Source organism: Kryptolebias marmoratus, linkage group LG3 (genome assembly GCF_001649575.2).
Source record: "Kryptolebias marmoratus isolate JLee-2015 linkage group LG3, ASM164957v2, whole genome shotgun sequence".
NCBI classification, from domain to species: domain Eukaryota; kingdom Metazoa; phylum Chordata; class Actinopteri; order Cyprinodontiformes; family Rivulidae; genus Kryptolebias; species Kryptolebias marmoratus.
The window spans coordinates 3,615,907-3,639,115 of record NC_051432.1 but is presented as its reverse complement, the minus strand read 5'-3'; the positions used below and the strand labels follow the sequence as shown (position 1 = coordinate 3,639,115).

Here is a 23,209-nt window from a genome sequence, read left to right as displayed (position 1 = left end):
TCATCAGAGGTACAGCACAGGCTGAACGACTGGGAGATAAAGTTAGAGAGACCAGACTGGGATGGTTTGGACATGTGCAGAGGAGGGACAGTGGGTGTATTGGTAGAAGGATGTTAGAGATGCAGCTGCCAGGAAAAAGACAAAGAGGAGACATATGGATGCAGTTAGAGAGGACATGGAGGGAGTTGGAGTGAGGACAGAGGACACAGAAGACAGAGTTAGATGGAGGAGGAGGACTCGCTGTGGCGACCCCTGAAAAGGGAACAGCCGAAAGAAAAAGAAAAAGTTTACAGAACAACATAAATCCTCAGTTAGTGCTCTGCTGCATCTCCTCTGACTTCTGTATCTTTGTTTTTAATATTCGGACGTTAACTTCTTGTGAAAGACTGATGCACCAAACAAACATTTTATTTATAGTCAAGCTGTTGTCTTCATTTTCATTTGACCTACTGAGAAAGTCTGCTGCTCATATTAAAGAGGTGGAAATCCTGGATTCTTCCTCTACATTCAGCATCATCTTGAAGCTGAGAGTCTCACAGTTTCAGCTCAGTCGTCAGATAACTCACTTCAATGTAGGTCACATTTGTAAGCAGGAAGAATAAATAAAACTCTGACTGTTGAAATATTTCCAGACTTACTGAGGTACTTTTTGTTATCACTGGTCTTATTATCAAAGTCAAATTTAATTTATGAAGTTATACCTTCCCAAAGTGTCCTCGTCCCAACACAGCGATCAGCCTGAAGTCCTGAAGGGACAGAGGACCTTTCTTCTGTCTGATGGAGAGTGGAAGTCAAAAGTAACACAGAAATGTAAGAAATGCTCACAACAGTTTCCTGTAACACGTTTTACACGTGGTGAAGCTGACGCTGGGATTAATAAGAACATGAAAAGACATCAATAATAGCTGTTTCCTCTTAAATGTTATCTCAGTAAGACAGGATATTCTGCAGAGAAAATTACCAACATTTACAATTTAAAAACTGCCCCAAACTCCCACAAAACTAGCCCACATTGAACAGCTCGAGCAGGTTTGAGCCCAGAACTGTGATCTTTAACCAAACTGAGTTACAAAACAGATTTTTATTCATGAGTCACATCTTAAAGTTTCCCGAGACAAAATGCTCCCTGTGGAAAAAAAACACAAACATGAGCACATGGCAGCTTCCCAAAGTGTTCAGCCTCCATTAGGTTTATTTTTTATTGTGTTGCAGTTTGTTTAAATTCTGGTTTTCTCATTTCACTCAGAACCCCACAATAACCAAGTGAAAACATCCCTCCATCCAATCCATTTCATTAGAGATTTAGTGGGAGAAAACTGGAGCGCCTGAAGAAAACCCAAACCTGTAAGCTCACTTTGTGGAGTACTGAGGGGAGCTAAATGAGGAAAAACTGAATTTAAATGACTGTAGAACAGGCTGCAACTTACCGTATTTTCCTCACTATACGGCACACTGGATTATAAATGGTCCATTTTCAAACTTTTGTCTTATATAAAGCGCACCGGACTATAAGGCGCATCCACATTTTTGTAACTTCGCGCGGACTGTACTCCATTCAAAATGGACGATTTCGGTGCTCTAGCAGAGCTGGTTCGCCTGTTTCAGCATTTATTTACACGATCCCTCTATGAGAGATCTCAAAGATAATCAAACGATTCAAAACTCAAAGAAGGATACTGCACCGACGTAAGCGTCAAGTATAAACGTCTCCACCGTGCAAGGAGCCCTAAGCGACTATAACTGAGCCTTAATGCTGCAAGCGGTGCAGCTTTGTAGTTCAACAAAGTCGTACTAAAACATTACGACTTCTTACATATATAAGGTGCTCCAGATTATAAGGTGTACTGTCATTTTTTGAGAAAACTGAAGCCTTTTAAGTGCGCCTTATAGTCCGGAAAATACGGTAACAAAACTGAAAAGGTGAAGGAGGTCTGAATACTTTGGGAATCCAGTGTAAAATAAAGACATTCAAACCCAGCTGTGTATCTGTGCGTGTACCTGCTAACGGGTGGGGTTTGGACAGGGGAGTCAGGGGTGAGGTCTTGGGAGGAGGGGGGCTCGATGACTGGCAGTCGGTCCTTTTGGAGAGCGTGAGGAAAGAGACATGAAGGAAAAGACATGCTGAGATGAGACGACACAGAATGGAATGCAGGAGGTTTCAGTCTCTTATAATTAAAACTAAAAAAATAACAATGAAAACTAAAAAAATGGGATTGGAGCTGTTTTAAGACACGCTGGTCTCGGCTGGGTTCAGACTAGCTGTTAGCTCGTCAGTCTGGTCAGAATTAAACTATTTCCCCAAACTGAGGTCGTTCAAAGAGCTATCTACAACAGGTAAGATGTTAACTGTTCATAGCTTTTCCACAGAACTCCACTTCAAAACTGTCCCTTTAAGAAAGGACCTCAAAAAGAACCTGAACTCTTAAAAAAGGTTCCTGTGGTTAAAATCCAGCTTTAGCTTTTGGGACACAGATAACAGATATGAAATCAAAGATTAAAATAGTTAAAAAGGAGTTGAATGTGTGAGCTTCCTGGTCTGATGCTGCCTGCTGCAGGTGCTGATCAAACCAACAAAAGTCAATCAATCTTTATGTAGCCCACAACTTCATCTTTGATGCTCATTTCTTCAGGACTTGGCTTCGTCTTTAAATAATAAAACCTGGAACAAATAATTGAGCACAGACCCTCATCACACACCTCCCCTACTTCCTGTGCTTCCTCTCTCTCTGCCTGTCTCACCGGGGTGTATGCGTCCGTGTCTCTCTTGTAATCTCCTCTTATCGGAGAGTCGCTGTCCAGACTCAGCTTCTCCACCGAGATCTCCCTGAAAATGTCACACAGACACACACGAACGGGCCGACGCGACACAAAACACAACAGGAGTGTTAGACGAGGGGCAGGGAGAGCACCGGGTGCTTTGTTGTTTACCAGGAAACACAAGGAGCGAGGTCAGAGAGCAGCTCCCTGACAGAACCGAACAGTGCGTTCCTCCGTGCGACTTGTTCATACGATAAATCTCACCCAGAGTTTAGAGTTAGGCCGTGTGCGTTCGGGCTGTAGTTTCCAGAGTTGTTCACGGTGGGGATGGCGTTCCGGAGCAACCTCACCCACGTCCCAATGTCCACGTTCATCTGCCGGGCTCGAAGGAACGCCTTGCCTGGAGGAACAAACCCAGAGTCCGAAATCGTGACCTCAGTCAGTTCGAAGCAGCCTTTAAAGGCGTGCTCGCTCAGTGCAGGAGGAAGGGCGTCCACTGAAGATTTTAACTCATGTGTCGTCTCTAATGTTGCAGAAAACTTTAAAATGAAGTTGGTTTTATGAGAAAATCACCTCCCAAAGTGACCATCGAGATCCTACAAGTTTCTCCTTGAATTAATTTAACTAAAGAAGTTTAAATTAACCCTTAAAAAAGAAATACGTTTAAAATAATCAGATCTTTTAATCTATTCAAAATGTTTGAAAGGAACTGCGTTTTTATGGTCAGAAAAACAGAGAAATTTAACATGTATGTGACTCAATTTGTATAGTTTTTAAAAGCAATAAAATTTTGGAAATAATAAAATACTGACAGTGTTGCTGTGAGAACAAAGTCTCGTCAAACATATAGAAGAAAAAAAAACAGAGCGATAAGAAACTTTTATCACCCAACTGAGACAAATCAGTGTCAAAAGAGAAATGCTGAAGGTTAGATGAGGGTAAATCCTCTGAGAGCAGATTAGCATATATTAATATGATCAAATGTCTAAATATTGTTCTGACCAAGGTAAAACCATGTCAATGTTTATAGTTTTATTATTAAAAAAAATCACCTCATTGTCATTCATGTGACTAAATGATGTTTAAAGTTTCTTTAAAAAATCTGTCTTTAACAGGAAATATCAGAATTTACCACTAGAGGGCGTTGTGGCTCCAGAAAAGAGCTGCAGGTGAACAGCAGAGGGGCTGTGTTCACTAAAATAATCAATTTTAATTTACTGACATTTGTTGCCTCATATTTCGCTGTATAAACTGTGACAAAACGTGCAGAAAATATATTAAAAAAATCTTTGTCTTCTCTTTTCTCCTACCTTGCTGTTTTGAAAAGACTTTTTTCTGTCTCTGGAGGCGAGGAACTCTCTCGATGACCGGGTTAAAGAAGGTCACCTGGAGAAACACGAAACAAACCAGATCTTTAAATTTGATCTTTAAAGCTCACCTCGAACATGTCGAGTCCATCAAAGCGGATCAAAGAACAGGAGTGTGTGACGGCTTGTGTTGGCCAGGCTCTGTGAGGGCTTCTCTTCCACACAGATAGGAATAATAACAATAAATTGCTGAAAAAGAAGAATTCATTGAAAGAAAGCCTGCGGCTCACTGCCTTGTATGCCAAGGTTTTAAACAAAAAATGTCACATGATTCCCTGGTGCTCAGACTAAATGTTATAAGTGACTCTCAGCTACTACCACACTGAATTTTACCTCAATATCTGTAAAATTCACTGAGCTACAGCTGAGCACTTCGGTGTTTTCTACGGTTGACTGGCTGTTGTCGACGTACATCAAATCATTACTTTCTCTGAGTTTCAATAAAATCCATCTTCTGATTCATGGGATATTTTGCTAACACACTGACACACAAACAAATGCAGGTTATTATCTGATCTTCTACTTTTCATGACTTCATGCAATAATAATAACAATAATCCTAAACTGATGAAGGTTTTTGGGCTAATGAGCCTGTTTAGTATGATATTATGCTATACTTCATTCATTCGTTTCATTTATATAAATCCATAATATGAATTATGGAAACCATTTTGCAGCTTTATTAAACAACTCACTGAAATGACAGATTTTCATTCCAGGGACACTGTTGGATAATCCCATCCTGATTAGTGGGACATTTGTGTGTGTCACGGTGTGTGTGTTTATTGTACAACCAGCCTGGAGATTGGTGGAAAATGTTTGTAGAAAAGAGGAAGATGAGCCTTTTCTTCACTGCAGGGAACAAATGTCTCAATCCAAGAGCCTCAAATGCAAAGTTGATCTGGAAAACTTTAGCTTTGATCCCACCTCCCACCCCATTCCCTGCAGCTGAAAAAGGCCCACGGGCCACCAGTTGAATGTTTCCTCTCTTCTGTACTGTTGTCAGCTTTCACTTTTTTTTCTTGTTACACGCACACAGCATGTAATGTAAATACTACAGTATGTGTGTGTGTGTGCACCTCAGCCAGCAGCAGGCCCTGAGGCTCCAGCTCCAGCTGAACTCGGTGTTTCTGGTTGTCCAGGAACTCCTCCAGCTTCAGGTACTTGAGCGCACACAGAGAGCGGTAGTCCTTCCAGTAAACGGCGATCTCCAGCTCTCTGGACTGAAACACAAACACACACACATAGACTCATGTTGAACGAAGCTTTTTATGCATTTCCACTAAACATTCAGGTGTGTGTGTGCAGCTTTTTGTTAGCGTGTGTATTCTGACCCGTTCCAGCTCCACGGTGAAGGTCTGATCCCAGGCCTGTTCTCCTACCGTCCTCCAAGCTGTCTGACCCACCACTGTGTTGTCCAGCTTCAACACCGCACTCACCTCGGCTACACACACACACACACATTGGCAGCTGTCAGTCATCTTTTTTTTTGCTGCCAGCACAGCTACAGAAGCTCCAGCTTACAGGAGAGTTCGTCCGTCTTGCTGGGAGTCTTCCCGCTGACGGAGCCGCTGCGCCCGTACAGTCCCTTACTGCCCCTCATGAAGGACTTGGTGTCTCCGGGGCTGTAGCACGGCAGCGTGACCGACGTCCCTTTACCGCGACCGGGGACCACCTCCAGCAGCCCAACGCAGCCCAGCAGCTGCACCTGCAGGGTGCCTGGAGACACGAAGGAACCCGTCGCAGGCACACATCGTCACAACAACACGGCAGGACAAAACAAAAAAAAGACTCTGTGAAGGCACAATAAATATACGTGCTTTTAATTTGCAAAGACAAGCATGAAATTGTTAAGTTGTGTGGACTTCCCTGAAGCCAAATGGTTCAATAAACAGACATTAGTGCCTGTTAGATAAACAGCAGTCAGCATCATCAGTTAAGATGTTCACTGAAGGCCCCAAAATCAAGAAAAGATGCAGCTGGTGCTGCTCTGACACCTTCAGCTAAACCACAAATGCTAACAAATGGATGTGATATCATCGCAGAATTATTATCTGCGTTTCAAGACGAGAGCTCAAAGACTAGATGGACTCATTCGAACATGTGGAGCTGTTTCAACCCTTAATTTGCCGGCTGTTCAGTTACCAACCATCAGGCAAGGAAGCACTTGGGCTGGAGTGGAGGAAACCCAGAAAGGCTATGAGAACTGGAGCTGTTTACCAAACGCTGCAGAAAAACGTTAAACCGCAAGAGGCCATCTAAGGACAGTGATCCCCATGAAGACCTTTTCGAATAAATACATCATTTTAAAAAACATTCAGAAAAAATAATAAAAAGGTCTGGACACTTCGTACCCTGACTCTCCAGTCTTCTACCTGCTATAGATCCCTTCATATCTACTCTGGCGGTGTGGCAAAGGAACAAAGTGACCCGGAGCAGTGTTTACAGCAGTGTTGAAGCCTGTTTCATGAAACTGGTTTGTTAAAGTTGAGAAATGTTGGAGGCTGTGTTTGGATGTGGCTGCGTTGTGAGGAACCAGACTTCGTGGTTTATGACATATCTACTTGTGTTTGTTGCCGCTGAGCTTGAAAGGGCTGCCTCTGCAGCTGTGACATGTTTTATCCATGTTCTCGTGTGTGTGTGTGTGAGGCCCGGTTGTAATCGAGACAATTCAACACTGAGCCATGAACCTCAACACTGTGAAAAGCTCTTTTACTTCACAAACCTGTCAAAAAGCAAAAAAAAAGCTTTTGTTCAGATAAAATGATCCTTTCCGGTTCTTTTTCTTTAATCTTTTAACATTTGAGACCCACAATGGCACAAAAAAAAGCCATGAATGTTCCTTATTCGAAGCCAAAATGAAACGATCCATTTATCCTTTTTTTGCTGTAAATAAAGCTTTAACTAATAAAACAGTGACACTTCCATGTATTTTTTTTCTACACCAGCAGCCTAAATGTTTTATTTCCATGCTCATCAGCGCTTCATATTCATATTTAATGTAGAATTATCTGAACCCTTCAGAAGGTTTGTTTGATTTCATTTTTTTTATGTATTTAGGTGAAAGTGTGCAGGTTCTGACCACGCTCTGTGTTTGTGTGAGTGGATCTTCAAGGTGTAGTTTTGGCGTCATGTCGGCTCTCCCAGCTTGGCTCGGTGTAACCTACCAGTGAGGGGCGAGGGCTTGTTGAGGGTGCTGTATTGGTTTTGCAGGTAGGGGGCGCCATGGCGAGAGCTGAAGGCAGGCGAGGAGGCCAGGACCAGCTCCTCTTTGATGATGCTGGCCTTGGGGTGGTCCTCGGGCAGCTCGGCCAGGCGCTGGTCCAGGGAGTCCCTCAGCAGGTCCAGCCGCTGGGACGCCTCACTGAGACGAGACTGAGCCTGTGGAGCAACACATTTACTCCAAACAAATGCCTCCAGTGTTTGATTTCTGAGCCAATAAATAACTGATCTTATAAGAGGAGACGTTAGGGTGGGAGGGTTTGAAACCTGAGGTTCTGGAGCCACATGAGGCTCCTCAGACCCTCTGAAACGGCTCCTTGGAACTCTGACTAAAAACAACATGACCCTGAGTCTTTTGGGTTTAGAAAATTAAAACAGAAAACAATACGTTTAGCTGTTTATCTGCCCAAATTCTTATAAAAGGTGCATGAAACTTCTGCAGCAGCAGGACACTAATAACAGTATAGGTTAGGCCATCTGCATGAACACAGTTTTTTAGTAGAAATCAGTTTTTATACAGGCACTGTGTGGACAGCTGCCCATCATTTCAGGACCAGAATCTGACAAATGCAGCTCAAGTTTCTAACAGAATGAGTTTAAAGCTCAGCGATTACTGTCGAGCTCATAGCTGTTAGCTTGTTCTCCATTTAGTTGAAGCAACTTTTCTGACACGCAGTACAAATGTTCTCCAAATACATTCACATTTGAACTAAAGTAAGGCAAATTGCTGTAAATGCAGAAACGAGGGTTTTGTTTCGGTAAGATAGATGCAGATAGTTTCTTATCAGAGTATTTTTGTTGCTGACAAAGGCCTGCTGCTGAACATGACTCAGCAGTTTACAGAAAGGTCGTGGTTTGTTTGTTTGTTTGTTACGACTCAGAGCTTCATTTATCTTTAATGTTACTTTTCCACACAGGACGACTCAGTCTGGCCTGCTTCATAACAGAGAAGCGTCAACTCCTTGTGAATGATTACGTTTTGTTTTAGGTCAATAGAAAAAAACAAAAGATTTACAACATAAATTGTAATTTTTAATATGCAGATAATAAAACAGAAAAAGGTCAAGTGTGTTTTTCAAGAACCAAGTAGATTTTGTGTCGCCACACAAACTGTATTTAGTAGAAAGGCTGGTTTAAAATGATTTTTGGACATAAAGGCTGCAAACTGAGTGCTGTACAAAAGGCTCCTGTCAAAATAAACACTGTGTAAGTGAAATATTTTCTGACTAGCTGACAATGTCACAAATAAAAGTGGTCAGCTGATTAAAATGTGAGAGGAGCAAAAAGGAGAAAAGCAGGACCTGAAAGTGTGTCAGCGTGACGACTCGTACGCAGCTCAGCGCTGACGTCACAAATGTCAAAGCTTTGACGTGTGTGTGTGTGTGTGTGTGTGTGTGTGTGTGGCCATGTATTTGATACATTGTGGGGACAATTTTCCTAACATATACTACCTTGTGAGGACCAACTGCTCCTCGTGGGGACCAAAGCCTGGTCCCCACGAGGAGAAATGATGTTTTTGGGTTAGGGGTTAGGTTTAGGACTAAGGTGTGAATTGAGTTTAGGTTTGGTTTAGGGTTAGGTATGTACTGGTAATGGTTAGGGTTAGGGTCAGGGTTAGGCTGTAGTTAGGGTGTAGAAAGGAATGGAAGTCAACGGAAAGTCCCTGCAAAGATAGAGAGACATAACATGTGTGTGTGTGTGTGTGTGTGTGTGTGTGTGGTCGGACCTCAGACAGAGCCTTCTTGTCCTGGACCTTGCTGGCCCCCAGCAGCCTGAGGACGTTCTTGGCCCCCTCGGCGACGGCGTGCTCCACCCTGTAGTGGTGCCTGAGCTCCTCGATGCGCAGCTCCACCCCGCAGAGGTCGTGGTTAACTGCGAGGGCAGAGGTGAAGATTTTTACAGCGGGAGGGCAGCTCGGAGCGGGGTTTTCGTTTTGTTTTTTCTGTTTGACGTCTCTGTCGTCAGGATGTCAGGGCTGTCCTGTTCTAGGAAACTCCTCTGTGAATAATGAGGTAATGCCTAAATGCATGCAGCGCATTAGACGAGAGTCAGACGGCCAAACATTAGAGAGATTATCAGCATTAACTGCAGCTCCATCCTCTGATTGCAGAAGGCCACACCTCACAACTTCATTAAGCAAACAGAGCAAATGAAAAGCTCCTATCCGTGTTTGTTGCTCGCGATTACAGAAATTTTTTTTTAAAAAATCATCCGTTACGGTTATTATAAACCGTTTCATATCCCCAGTATACTCTGAAGGCCACTTCAAAGCCGAGTCTGAGTAAAAACACACGCAGTTGTTTATTTTACCCCAGGGACGGAAGGACACGGTAATGGAAGCCGGAGTAATGCAGAAAATGAGGCGCGATGCTCTCGAGTCGAGAGAGTAAGAAGAGCAGAGACGGGATCGGATTCTAGCGCGCCCACAAAGCACAATCATGGCGAAGTGCTCGGCCCGATGACACGGTGGGCAACAAACTCAGAGGAGCATGCTGATAAGGACGAGGACGGGGGGGTGGGAGTTCCAAAAAAAAATGTTTGACCTTCAAAATGAGGTTAGAAAAGATGAAGACAGGAGGATTTCTATGTGGATTTATCGGCTTTTCCAAATGTTGCCGAGGCGGGAGTGAAAGGAGCCGAGGGGGAGGTGGGAGTGGAGAATGATGTGGATGCTTTTATCTCCTAATAAGGTGTTGTGCCTGGAGCTCAGACCCTGTTAGATGACCCTTCCACCGGGTGTGGTGCCTGGAGACCGACTGTCTGTGTACACTGAACACAGCAGGGGCTGGGACTGTGTGTGTGTGTGTGTAGTGTAAAGGAAAGAGAGAGAGGAAACAGCTGCATTTCTTTAACGATACGTCACTGAATCCCACCGAAGGACGGCTCTGATGTCCAGACGCACTGAAACTGTAAGACTGGCATGGAGCTGAACCCAGCGCAGGTACAAACTACGCCCAAGTTTATACAGAAAGTTGTTTATTTTTCCAGCTGCAGCTTAAAAAGGTACTCACTGTAAACTATACAATCAAACGAAAAAATATTACCCTGAACTATATGAAACAGTGCAGTTTGAAAGCGTTTACTCCAGTGGTTTTCCAGATATACTGACGTGCAATGCTGAACTGTGGGTCCGCGTCCAACGTAAACAAAGCACTCTGCTGAATCTGCCATGCATGAAAACGAGGCTGGCGTAAACAAACATGACAAAATCAGACAAGCGTAGGATTTCAAAGACAATTAGGTGGACATATAAGAGTGAGTCTGCTGCTTAAGGAAAAAAAAAAACCAGAGCACAGCTGGAAACACGGGGGATGAAGCATCTTCATATTTTACTCAATAAATATGAATGTAATTACACAACTAGACATCAAAACTGTCAAACTTCTCCATCCTAAACCGTGCAGGCTTTTTAATTTTTTTTTTTATTTAAGGACACAAGAACAATCGATAATAAAAATACTGTGTGGATTGTTTCTCACTTCATGAAAGCTTTTTGACTGGTCCCAATGACTTTATCATGAGTACCTTTTCAATGTCCTGAAATGGTTCAGTCAACCCCACATTGTGGGAGCAATGTTTACTATTTTTATTTAAAGCCAAAGGTAAAAAACAGAATTGTTTCTGTCAAAAAAAGTCCATTAAAAATCCTAAATATTATTCATCATTTTACCACGAGCCTCCTTGGCGTTTGGTGGAATATACAGAGTGAGGGGTCCAGCTCACAATGTCATAAAATCATCTTTAAACAGATTTTGTTTAACTTGTTTTAAAAGGTGAAAAAGTTCAAAACTAAAAGCATTTATTTTCAGTAAAGTTCAAATCATTTATAAGTTTAATATGAAAGAAATCATGTGTTTTATCAAATCTACCACTGTCTGTGATAGAAATAAGAGTAAATACTGCATTTTAGTGCACATTAAATTAAATATAAAGTCATCTTACTTAAGAAACTTAGCTGTCATCAAATTTACAACAAACAGACTTTAAGGTTGGCTGTACTGAACAGATTCCAGATGAATAATTTGATGAGTGAAGATGAGTAATTTAAAAAAAGAAGCTCAGCATTTAAGCAAAATTTTAACAAAACAGTCTGCATAAGGTTTTTTTTTACACCCCTCCTCTGTCTGCTCATTACCATCTACTACAGAACTATTTTTATCATGCTACAAAAATGGAGAGAGCGCCACACAGCATCAAAAACCCTGCAGGGTTTCCACATGGAGGACAGAGACGGATAAAACATGTCCTTAAAAGGTCTTTAGGTAATCCCTCCAAATTGCAGATATTGCTTTAAAAAATAAAAAAAAATACACACACTTTCATAACAGCCATCAGCTCACCCACTCAGATGGAAGCTGAAAGGCAAAGATAGGCCCTGAAGGGAATATACTGTCTTTAAAAACTGTTGTTATTCCTGTCCTGTCCTGGCCTTCTCTCAATCTGACACACACACACACACACACTGTGACAGTCATCATGTCTTCTCATATTTCCAGTAAAGGGCTCTCTGCTCTGTAGTAGCCCACTCACCTGGCCTCCCTCTGATCGGACCCACGACACGTGTGGGGGTCAAAAAATACGGCAAAAAACAAACCCTGTCTGAAGCAGATGTTTTATCTAAAAGCATCAAATGTCAAAATATATCTTCACCATTCATCTGAACACTTTGACAGATTTGATACATCCACGTTACTGTGCCTCCACACACTCCAAACACAAAGTGTGTGTGTGTGTGTGTGTGTGCATCAAAGAGACTTTTCATCTGCTTGCTGCTTTGTCAGAAGACTGAGCGTCTTTGTTTCGTGTCTGCAGGTAACTCGGACCCGATTGCTCACTGAAGCGGCGGGTTTCACAGACGACGCGTTTTGGCCCACTTTGCCAGCACACAGAAAGGAAACACACAAACGGTCCTGCTGTGTGCCGAACGGAGCCATTCTCTTCATCCTCTCCCGCCCTGCATCCCCAGCAAGGGGCCACGTGAGGACAGAGAGCCGCCTCCACATTGATCTGGTTCTGCAGCGCGGAGCCGCTTGCTCAGGACAGAAACACGTGCCGAGCAGAAGAAAGACACCGCACATCAAACGAGGGGGATTTTAAAAAAAAAGGAAGAAAAGAAAAATAAAACGGGGCCCTGTCTCCGCCAGCTGACGGCTGTCAGAAACCAAACAACAAATTTAGAAGCTTCTCAATCAGTGGTTCTCAATCTGCTCAGTGCGACTCCCCGAAGTCTGCTAGTACTCCTACAACGCAAGTTTAATGTTTGTCTTCAGCGTATCGCAACTTTTTATGAACCTGCTAGCGCCGACTGTAAACTACATTACCCACAAGACATCGGCTGAAAACAGGAAGTCATGACCCGCTCTACACTGCTTCTGATTTAGAGAACCAAGTGATGCATGCTAATTAATATTTCTGCCAAATACATGTTCATGCTTAATTTATTTTTCATTTCATTTTGTGGCACAGATCGAAGCGGATTGTTGTTCTCTGAAGATAACACAATGAAAACAGACAGCAGCCATTAATACTGTGGTAATATTGAACTGCTGTTAATTTCACTTCGTTGGGTGTCTGTGAACAGACTGGACTTTATTTTTACGGTTCTAAAAGTGATTTTGCACTTTACCTAATTGTTTTTTTTATTTCTGAATAATCAGAGAACAATGGAGCAGTGATTTTTTTTTATTGTTCTAGCACAGTGCGGGTTCTTTTTGATCATTCATTTATTAAAAGTCTGGATACAAAGATTCCTCTATTAATCTTTTTTTTAATTCACACAATAATTTAGCTAAAGAAAATTAAAAGAATTGTGTAAATTTTGAGTATTTTTTACTTTATTACAGTTGAATTTTACTCATTTTGTTCTTGACTTGTTGAGCTAAAAACCTCCACAGGGAGGAGTGGAACAAAAAGTCTGAGAACCGCTGGTTTAGACGGCATTAATTAACCTGACAAGGCAAAAGTAATATGAGATTACACTCTGATTTTATGTGTAGTATTAGAACAAAATGTGTTGACTTTATGAGACTTTATGTTGAGGTTAATAAACATAACACTAGTTTACCGCCAACAAAACCCATTTTTCTAAAACCTTTTTTAAAGGGAAACTGGACTTTTATTCTTCTCGTTTCAAGAGGGTTTGCTTCTCATTAAAAAAACTTTCTCAATTAAATCTAGTGCAAAGTTCTAAGCTTTTAAATAGAAGTCGTCCTCTCTTCCTTTCTAAGAGTTGTCTTTGTTGGCCTGGTCCATGTGAGAGACGTTTTGGTAAAGTGCTTGAAGGCGCAAATTCATGTAAAAAAAAAAATACTGCACGAATATAACTTTGGTCCAAAAAGTGTCCCTTATCTTTGAGTTGTAGGTGGAGAGTAGAGTTTTGTCCTGAACAGCTGGTTCTCCTGAGCCTAATGACCCTCAGGAGGGAGGGGAGGGAGAGTGATTTGTGTGAGAGACAGAGCAGCTCACTGCAGCCCATTAAAGCTTATAAAGCAACACTTTTTTAGTTTGAACTGAACAAACTCCTCTGATGAGGAGCAAAGCGCCTTCAAAAAACAAGAAAATAAAACCTACCGCCTTAAAAAAATGTTGTCATGTCCCGGTTGAGAATCTAGACCAACATAAATCCTTCATGTGTTCAACATTTAATGTAGAACTTTAAATGTTGAACACATGAATTGTGGTTTAAAATAAAAATAAGAAAAAAAGATAAACCATAATGATCTGAACCAGACTTCAATCAATCAACTAATAAAGATTTCACTCATAAATGCAGGTGAAGACAGTCTGGTCTCCGTGTCTTTCACTCACCCTGTGTGTCCTCGGTGTGCTCGGTGGCCTGGACAGCTTTGCGTATTTGCATCCGAATGATGTCGATTTTAGTCTTGCTGTCCTGCAGCATCTGCTGGGCCGTCTGCAGCATTTTCTTATCCTGAGAGGAAGAAAACCAGCAAGCAGGTCACATGACAGAGAGCCCGAGAGCATGAGGCCAAAACAAACAGAGGAAAGATGTCGGCCAGATCTCCTGAATGCCAGTGCTTTACATGAACATTATTTAAAAACTTTTAGGTCTTTAAATTCTTTAGCAGTAAGGGGAGGCGGCATGAAAGTGACAGATGCTGTACAATGAAGAGGACGAAGCTTAGAGGACTTCATAAATGAGACAAAGACAGAAGGACATCTAGGCGTTATATAGATTATAACAGAGTCGGCAGACTTCAAGGTTACCAGGAAGTGACGAACCATCAGGGCCTTCAAGGTATTCATGGAAGGTCTGAGCAGACCCAAAAATATATAAATAAGCTTAAAAAAATGTTTCAATTACGGCTTTTTTGTCTTTAATATAATGGTGTAACATAAGCCTATTTTTGTGGTTTCTGTCTAAGCCAGGGGTCTCCAATCCTGGTCCTCAGGGCCACTGTCCTGCATGTTTTCCTTGTTTCCCTGCTCCAACACACCTGATTCAGTGGATAAATTCTCTCTTCATGTTCTGCAGAAGCCTGTTAATCACCCATTGATTCAAATCAGGTGTGTTGGAGCAGAGAAACAAGGAAAACATGCAGGATAGTGGCCCTCAAGGACCAGGGTTGCCCATCCCTGGTCTAAGCGCTGCATGTTGGGAGTAGTTCTGTATCTGGATTTTTTTTAAACACTCAGATATTTCTGTATGTGGTCTCTAGGAAGGATTTCTTTAAGCCAGGGTCAGAATCCCCAGACCATTAAACCAATGAGAACGTAAGTTCAGACAGACGGTTCGATCAGTCTGTAGGATTTGGAGCTGTAGCCAGAGGACATCTTGTTTGGATTCGCTACTGTAATGTAAAAAAACCTGCTGGCTGATTTACACAAGAGGCATTGTTAAAGCTGAGCCACCGCCTCCAGCTACACTGAAAGTGGCAACAAGTGGACATAATTTTAGAATTCTTATCTTTAGCTTTTTAAGATGAGCGCTTTGTTAAAAAAAAAGGCCACCAAACGCCCAAAGAAGCTCCTTTAACCCACATTTTATTAGCGGTTTGGTCAGTTTGAGGGGTGTAATACTGTATGTGTGCCCTCTGTTCACCTGCAGTCTGTCATATTCAGCCAACTCTTTGTGTTGCTACGCTTTACTTCAGCACAAATGAGTGTGTGTGTGTGTATGAGCAAACAGCCCTGTACCTTGGTGGACCCATTGGCGTAGATGGGGATCATATTCTCCACTCCCTGCTTGACTTTGAGCTCGATGTTGAGCTGCCTCTCCAGGGCGGCGATGCGCTCCCTGTGCGCTGACGTGCGACTCTCGGCCCTTGGAGACCGAGGACACTCATCTGCAGAAAGAAGGGAAGGTTTGAGGCGATATAATAAGGAACAGGATGGTGGTTCACATGGTGAGGGGCCGCGGAGAAAATACTCTACAGGGAGTTTCATACGGCGGCTAATAATACTGCTGCGCTCCCATCGTGCAGCTGCAGCATCAAAATGTTTAAATATGGAATAATAAAGAAACAGTCCTGAGACCAGATCTGTTTTCCATCACATTAAAGATTAACGCTACACGAAACTGAAAAAGATCAGAATTTTTAGTACAGGGAGTTTGGACAAATCCAAAGATTAAAAAAAAAGATATATCTTTATGTCTAATTTTTTCATAAACATAAACAGGAGGAAAATGTTTCATCTTTCAACAGAATCAAAGAAACCCAGATAAACTCTTAAGATGTTTTACTCCAAAACAGAACCAAGAATGACCAGATTAATGGTTGGCAGGTGTGCTGTAACGTGAATTTAAATTAAAAACAAATTCATTCAAGTAAATAAAGCAATACTAGGATCCAAAAATAAAAATATTGAAATCAGAGCAACTCTAGACCCTCCCACCTGGAATATATGAGCTAGCTTTGAAACGGGGCTGTTTGGTCATAGAAAATATTTAGGTTAAAGCCTGAGCTGCTTGCAGTGAGACGTTATCTCTACCTCACCTGTTTTTACCAGGCCAGTCAACACGACAACTAATTATGCCTGAAAAAAAAAATCTAAGTTCTTAACCATATTCCAGCTAAAACATCCCAAAGACCTCTGTTTATTGAATATTCACCTTCTTTAAGTGGCAGGTTTACTAATAATGGGTTTCCTGGTACTGAATGGCATGTTCATTTTGTATAATGAGATCTTCCTGGTAAAAAAAAAAAGGATAAATAAAATAAAAATAATCCAGCCATAATCTCTACTTCTCCACAACTCTGCCTCTGAATGTGTGAAGTCCTTGGTCTTCATGCTGTCTCCTGCTTGGTACGAGATCGTTTGATTTAAGGCTGCTGCAGACTTCACAAGAGGTGAGAAAAATCTTCTCTCTCCCGCTAAAAAGAACTTTGTTCTTGTTCTTGACAGCTCAAGACGGTGAACAGATTGCTTGGTTCTCGCAGAGTATCTAACAGGTGTTTGAGTTGTTGGACTGGTGTTTACTTTGGGAGGTGCTGTCAGAGAACTTTAGATACAGAGATCATTTGACACCTAAACCGCAAACAGGTGGATCTAATTATGTAATTATGTGACTTCTGAAGGTAAAACACAGTTAGGTGATGATAATAAAAGGATAAGAATCGTACCTTTGCTCTCCTCGCCTCCTTTCACTACAATGTGAGCATCCAGCTCCTGCAGCTGGGCGTGAAGGCTGTCCAGCCGTCGGTTCGAGGAGCGCAGCTGGCTGTCCACCTGAGAGGAAACATGATTTAGTTCTTTAAAGTTTAGTTGTAAGACATCACTGCATCACTTCCTGTGTGAGACCGTCAGTGTTGGGCCTGGCGTGAGGAAGGCTTTGAGCAGGTGTAAAGACAGTAGTTTACGAACAACAATTTCAGTTTTTTATCTGCATTTTAAACCTTTTATTTAGGATTCCTGTCAACTACACAAAGCTAATTAAGTTCTTAAACACTGAGTTCAAAAGTTAGGGGACATCAGACAGTAACTCTCCCAAAACAGAGACAGAAAAACAAACCATCCTTGCTAATGAGGCGCTCTAAGGTAGCAAATCACATACAGCGAGGCAGGATTTCTCAACTGGTAATTAAAACAAAAATATCACAATCTTCTGTTATATTCCTACAGGCCTTACGTCAAAGTTCGACAAAACTGAAAGGGATCCGTCAAAAAGGAGTGTTTGTTTCAAATAAATTGACAAAGGCTTGATACAAAGGACAATGATACATGGTTTTCAAAACTTTTAAACAAATAAAGATCTGAAAAGTGGTGAGCATTCGTATTCAGCCGCCTTTAGATTCAAGAAGTCATTATGCACAGCACAGCAAAGTTTTGTTTGGTGCTCTCAGCTAGGGCCTTACACATACAGAATAAACTGACAGAGTCTGACAAGTCAGCAGCACATCGAAAGGCGATCACGAGTAGATAAAGACGTTATAAAGTGCAGCACAGTGCAAGTCCCAGACTTTAGGTGTGAGTGAGTGAGAGTGTTAGTGTGAGTTTATGTCTGCCGGGGTCCAGTGGTCAGTCGACCAGTGTGTGGGTTGTGTGTGAGAGCAGAGGGGGTGATGGATTTCACAGCCCTTGCAAAGATTGTTTGACTCTTTGCTCTGATGCCCAAACTAAAATCCGGAGCAACCAATCTTACAGAAGATTAGTCATCAGACAGCCTCATTAGGACCTAGGAGCACACCAGCCAGGTGCTGAGAAGTTTAAAGCATGGTTAGGTCATACAACAAGCCCAAGCTTTAAACATCTCAGAGCTCTGCTCAGTTCGTCATCTGAAAATAGGAGCAGCAATCCCACCAAGGCACGCCGTCACTGCGCTCACCTGCTGCGCGTTCCTCTTGTCCGTCGTCGCTCGCCGCAGATTCTCAGCGCCCTCCTTGATCTTCAGCTCCTTCCGAATCTCCCTGCGGATCCTCTCCCGCTGCTCGTCCAGGAGCTGCTGAACGCTCGAGTCCGAGAAGTCTGAGTTCTGGTCCAGGCCGAGCTGCTCCAGGACCGACAGCCCCCCAGGATCGCTCTGCAAGTGGGGTGGGGGGGGGGCGAGGAATGTGGAGAAACAAAGTGGTTAGCAACGCTGCGGAGGGCAACTCTGAACGTCCATTAAAGCCATTTAAATCCTCTTCAGCCGGCTAATATGTGGTGTTTAGAGTGACAAGAAGGAAAAAGGAAGAGATGGTGAGCGAGATAAGGCAATAATGAGAGGAAAGACAGAGAGATTACAGTGATGGGGGTAGCAGAGGAAACGACGGGAGCTGGGGGAAAATAAGAAAGCTCCAAAAACGCAACAAATAGGAAAAAAACTAAATAAATATTGTTTGACTGTTGTTAATACTGTTTGATCAGCTATGTTCAGCACATTTATGAAAGACCCTTAAATTGATAAAGTTTAAAAAAAGTATGGGAAATGTTTTTCAAGTCAGGCTATCTGTCAGATTGATCAAACCTGCCTCATTAACTCACATCGCCATTTTCATCCGCATTTTTTTTTATGATTCAGTCTCTACTTAACAATCATCTTAGCCTACTGTAAAAAAAACCCATTAGGTCTCCCTTTCATCTTCGTTACTCTACCTAAATGTTAATCTTGTTCACTAGCAGAGCTACAAATATCTACAGCAACGAGACCCGGAGAAGCAGCAGAGAAACAATCAGGAACACAGACGACTCTTTCAGCCTCTACAACAGGAGCGCTCAAATCAATCAAGTGAGCCGATAATAATAATAATATTAATAATAATATTGCCTCACCTCGGAGCTGTCCTCATCCTCCTCGTCCCCATGCCAACACATCGTTGACTCAGATCTGACAAACTCCCCCGACCCCCCACCCCCCAAAAAAGAAGCTACCGACAAACAGAAATCTCTGGTTCGCTTCTGAACTCGGGCAAAAAGTTAATGCCACGCCGAGAGCAAACTGTGTTGTTGCTGAGGGGGGTGTGTATATGTGTGTGTGGGAAAGGGGGGCAGACAGAGTTTTTTCAGTATTCAGTATTTTTTAAAAATTGTATAATATTTTAAAACTTTTTTTATTTTACAACANGGGTCATACGATAAAAAGAGATAAAGGGAGGGAGAGTTAAGTGAGAGAGGAGGGGGAACGCCTCCAAAAGAGGATATCCGTCCCAACACCGAGCTGCTCAGGCCTTTCCTGTTTCCTCTGCGATTTTGGTGCTGTCAGTGGTGAGTCAGACATAGAGGATAAAAACAAGGAGCACTCCGAACAGAAAGAACAACTTTTTGTAAATTTGTAAACTATTACTGGAAATAATGCATTCATCCCGACTGCTGCCAAGTCATTCCCCCCAGCTGGTTACGTTCACCAAAACACCAGCTCTGGCAAAGAGACAACTGGAGACAGCCGGGGTCCTCCCCCCCCCCTCTCTCACTTGGACCAGTGATATAATCTGAAGAGAAGAAACCAGGGCAGGATGAGCTTTCCAAGCACTGAATCAAAGCCAGAGAGTAGTACGGTCGGGCAGCATTAGCGTAGCTCGCCTGACCACACATTTCTTCTCATCCACTAACCCCAGCGCTTCCTCTTCTCCTATAGAAAGAAGAAGCAAACGAGTGATACCATCGCTGTATAGGCGGCGGTGGGCAGAGCTAAGCGATTATAGCTGGTCTCCAACAGCCTTTCAAATGTAACACAGGACGTCAGCTTTGAGATCCAAATACCTGGTGAGATGAAGAAGCCTCACACAGGTGCTCTTTTGATTATTAGGCACACAGTCTTTTCTTAGTCTCTTAGTTTCTTATGCTTTAAGCTGAAACAAAAATTGTGGAAGCTGCGGCCATTGTGGAAATGTGGTAAAAACCAATCACTGTCAGGATGGGAATCCACCCCGTGCATATTGGATGAGGCATTTCGCAAACATCCACCCATGTGGATGCTCTTCTATTGAACGAACAAAGAGAAGATTGGAGAACGGAGTAACTGAGCATAAAAACGCTGTTCGGATAAGGAACCATACAATTACGTTATTATGGATAACTCTTTGAACAAGTCTGACTAAACTCACGAGCTCAGTCATCTTAAAACAACTACAATCTCAAAGGTTGTATAGCAGATCCTGCGAAACGCTTCTTAAACCTGCACTCTGCTGTCGATTTCTCTGTGCGTTTCTTTACACAGACATCTGTGGCGATTCCAAACAGCGAACAGCGGCAGCGGCAGCCGGCTGTAGTTACTTCTGGCGCAGCCTGGGGTCAGTTCTGATAGAAATATCGTTTTATTTCTGCCTGAATAACCTCGTAGTGTGAAGTTAACAGGTAAAAGGGTTGAATGACAGCGTCTGCATGAAATCCTGAAGATTGTAGTCGTTTTAAAATGGTAAAATCTGCTATGAAAGTGGGTCCACTTGTGTCCTAACGATGAGTTAATAATGGCTAGTCTGAACAAACTCACTTCTAAAGATTACCATCATCCTAAAACCACTTCAAACTCTTTATTCTCCAAACTGAGGTCGTTCAAGACAACTACTTCGATATCAACTGTTCACAACTCTTTTACGGGACCCCACTTCAAAATGGCTAAAATGTTTTAAATTTAAAAAGGTTGACTTTTTGTTGTCCAGGAAGCTGTTTTAATATTTGCACCTGGTTACATATGAGTCACACAACAAGTATTCAAAGGTCTGCTCGCCTCCAATCTGACACAACTCAAAGCTTAACGGTGATGCATTCATATCACATAACAAAGCAAAGCAGGATTAAAACGTGAGCAAATTTTAAGCTGTTTGTCTCGTGCCGCGGTTCAGAAACGTCACTGTTAGCTTTCAGCTCATCTGACTGCTGAGCAACGCTGTGGCTTAAAAAAAGGCTGGAAGTCATCAGCTGATCTGACACAAAAGACCCTCGCTCCTTGTAAAGCCCAGCCTAAACAAGCCGCAGGATCAAATTTCACTCGATTAAAGCAGGATAACAGGATACAGACTAGTTCCACCAACGACATCGGAGACATTCTTTTATTGCGAGACAACTTTAAAGTTGTGGGAAAGTAAGCCGGGTCGCTGGAATCGTCTCTGCGTTTTCCTAACGCAGAAGTGAATAGACTCAACTAATTACCTGTAATTTTGGGGGCCGGTCTATTTTTGGCCCCACATAAAAGCTGACTCATTTCCCTTTGGTCCTCAGAATAAACGATGACAAAACGACTTCCTGCGATCTGAAAAGACAAGTGACTGGTTTGATCAATTTAAGACGAACAGACTCTTGAGGCGACGGCAAATTATGAGTCATCACTCTAGAGTTGTTGAGGAGAAGCGATGACAACTGAAAGCTTTTCATTCGGTCTCTGTTGGACCACAAACACCCACTCATTGGTTCTCATTCTAAGGTCAGGTGCCAGATAAATGATTTCTGTGTCTCACTGTGTGCTTTAGGCTACTATAATCACTAACTAGTGAATTGTGCTTCGCATTTTTTTTTAATTTATGGCAGCAATGTGAAAAACAATTCCATTGCAAGATTATCTTTCCTTATGTGGAGAACAGGACAGCATCACCTGAATGACTACGATATTAAACTAAATGAAACGTAAACAACCACAAATACAAAGTTAGCATGCAAAAAGTAAGCAACTAAGAAAATTAATTTGGATAGCATATTTCAGCTACTTGATTACGAAATGCTTTACATAAAAACATGAAAAAAGAAAATGAAAAAAAGAGATAAAAATGGTAAATTTCAGAGAAATAGCAAAATATATTAAAACAGTAGAATCCAAGACAAGTAAAGTCAGATGCTGTGATGCATTGAAAAGAATTGGGTCTTCAGCTGTAAAATAAAACAACCCAGGGAGTTTGACGTCTTTACTCCACGAGAGAGACTATCCCCAGAGTCTGGGGAAAGTCAAAGTCAAAGGGAGACTCAAAGTCTCATGTTTAAGTGAATAATACGTCTGAATCAGAAGAACGTACAGGTGAAGTATGACATTTAACGTTCACTGGTGTGTTCTGAAGTGTGATTGTTTGTTGTTGTAAATTTTGAAGAACATACTTGTGGTAAAATGTCTACAGAACACACACAGGGGAGGAAAAAAAAGTCCAAGTTAACATCCCTGAGGCACCCCTCAGATGGGAAGCACTGAGGTGCATCCTCACAGCTGTGTTTGTTCTGCTTTAACATTTTGGTATAACTTTCCATCATATGACAAGGCCAAAATAAATGGTACAGCTGTCCTGGATTACATTATACAGAGTAATGTTTGTAGTTTCCTTCCCGTCAAAATTTATAGAAGTACCGTTGACACCCCTCTGCAGGCAACAGAACACCTTCCATAATGTTTTTTTTTCCGCACAAAAACGACAACAGCTTTCAGAAACATCCCTAAATATATGGTATACGACAAGATAAACGTTGAGATAAATGTGATCCACACCTGCTGCTGTGAGAAACAGATGAAATGTTGGTTAGACTTCCAGCTCGAGTCGAAGACGAAGGAACTGCTGCTGCTTTAAAGACGGTTCATGTTTCTGTACGACTGTGGGCGTCTCTGCTGAGTTCTCCTCTGACACACGGTGAACTGATTTTGTAACTATACTGGAGCGAGGTTGTAAAAATGGTTTCACTTTGCTGAAACTGTCCTCTAAGTAGTAAGCGGCGCCTTTCGAATGTGCCCCCATAATAGACAAAGCTAGCTAGCTATATATATATATATATATATATATATATATATAGCACAGTGGCTCCTAGACGTTTCTGCTTTAGATCCACAAACTAGATGTTGCAGAGACTCGATACGCCAAGTTAAACTAGAGAAGTTGCATTTCCTGCGAAAATGCAGTGTGAATGCTTTTTTTGCTGAATGATTTTGCTGAAAGCGGCTGAAGATATGCTGAACAGCTGAAGTTTAATGAAGATGCAAAAAGTGGAACAGAAGCTGATTTGTAGAAGATTTGCAT

The 23,209-nt window shown here is 42.2% G+C and overlaps 1 protein-coding gene across 3 annotated transcripts in view; it reads right to left on the bottom strand.

The window, feature by feature from the left end:
* Positions 1 to 23,209, bottom strand: part of pkn1a (protein kinase N1a) — a 66,601-nt gene that overhangs the window by 9,180 nt on the left and 34,212 nt on the right. The window contains exons 1-15 of one of the 3 annotated variants that reach the window (XM_037974779.1): positions 19,056 to 19,204; positions 18,130 to 18,324; positions 16,928 to 17,033; positions 15,501 to 15,649; positions 14,154 to 14,274; positions 9,073 to 9,218; positions 7,292 to 7,505; positions 5,649 to 5,843; positions 5,459 to 5,568; positions 5,204 to 5,347; positions 4,068 to 4,143; positions 3,022 to 3,157; positions 2,698 to 2,824; positions 1,999 to 2,078; positions 702 to 774 (exon numbers count right to left, since the gene is read on the bottom strand). In XM_037974779.1, coding sequence (XP_037830707.1) covers positions 702 to 774; positions 1,999 to 2,078; positions 2,698 to 2,824; positions 3,022 to 3,157; positions 4,068 to 4,143; positions 5,204 to 5,347; positions 5,459 to 5,568; positions 5,649 to 5,843; positions 7,292 to 7,505; positions 9,073 to 9,218; positions 14,154 to 14,274; positions 15,501 to 15,649; positions 16,928 to 17,033; positions 18,130 to 18,324; positions 19,056 to 19,097 — 1,914 coding nt within the window. In that variant the 5' untranslated portion in view covers positions 19,098 to 19,204. Of the gene's footprint in view, positions 1 to 701; positions 775 to 1,998; positions 2,079 to 2,697; positions 2,825 to 3,021; positions 3,158 to 4,067; positions 4,144 to 5,203; positions 5,348 to 5,458; positions 5,569 to 5,648; positions 5,844 to 7,291; positions 7,506 to 9,072; positions 9,219 to 14,153; positions 14,275 to 15,500; positions 15,650 to 16,927; positions 17,034 to 18,129; positions 18,325 to 19,055; positions 19,205 to 23,209 lie in introns of those variants that run through there. The other 2 variants (XM_037974780.1, XM_017427747.3) reach the window with 2 other exon arrangements.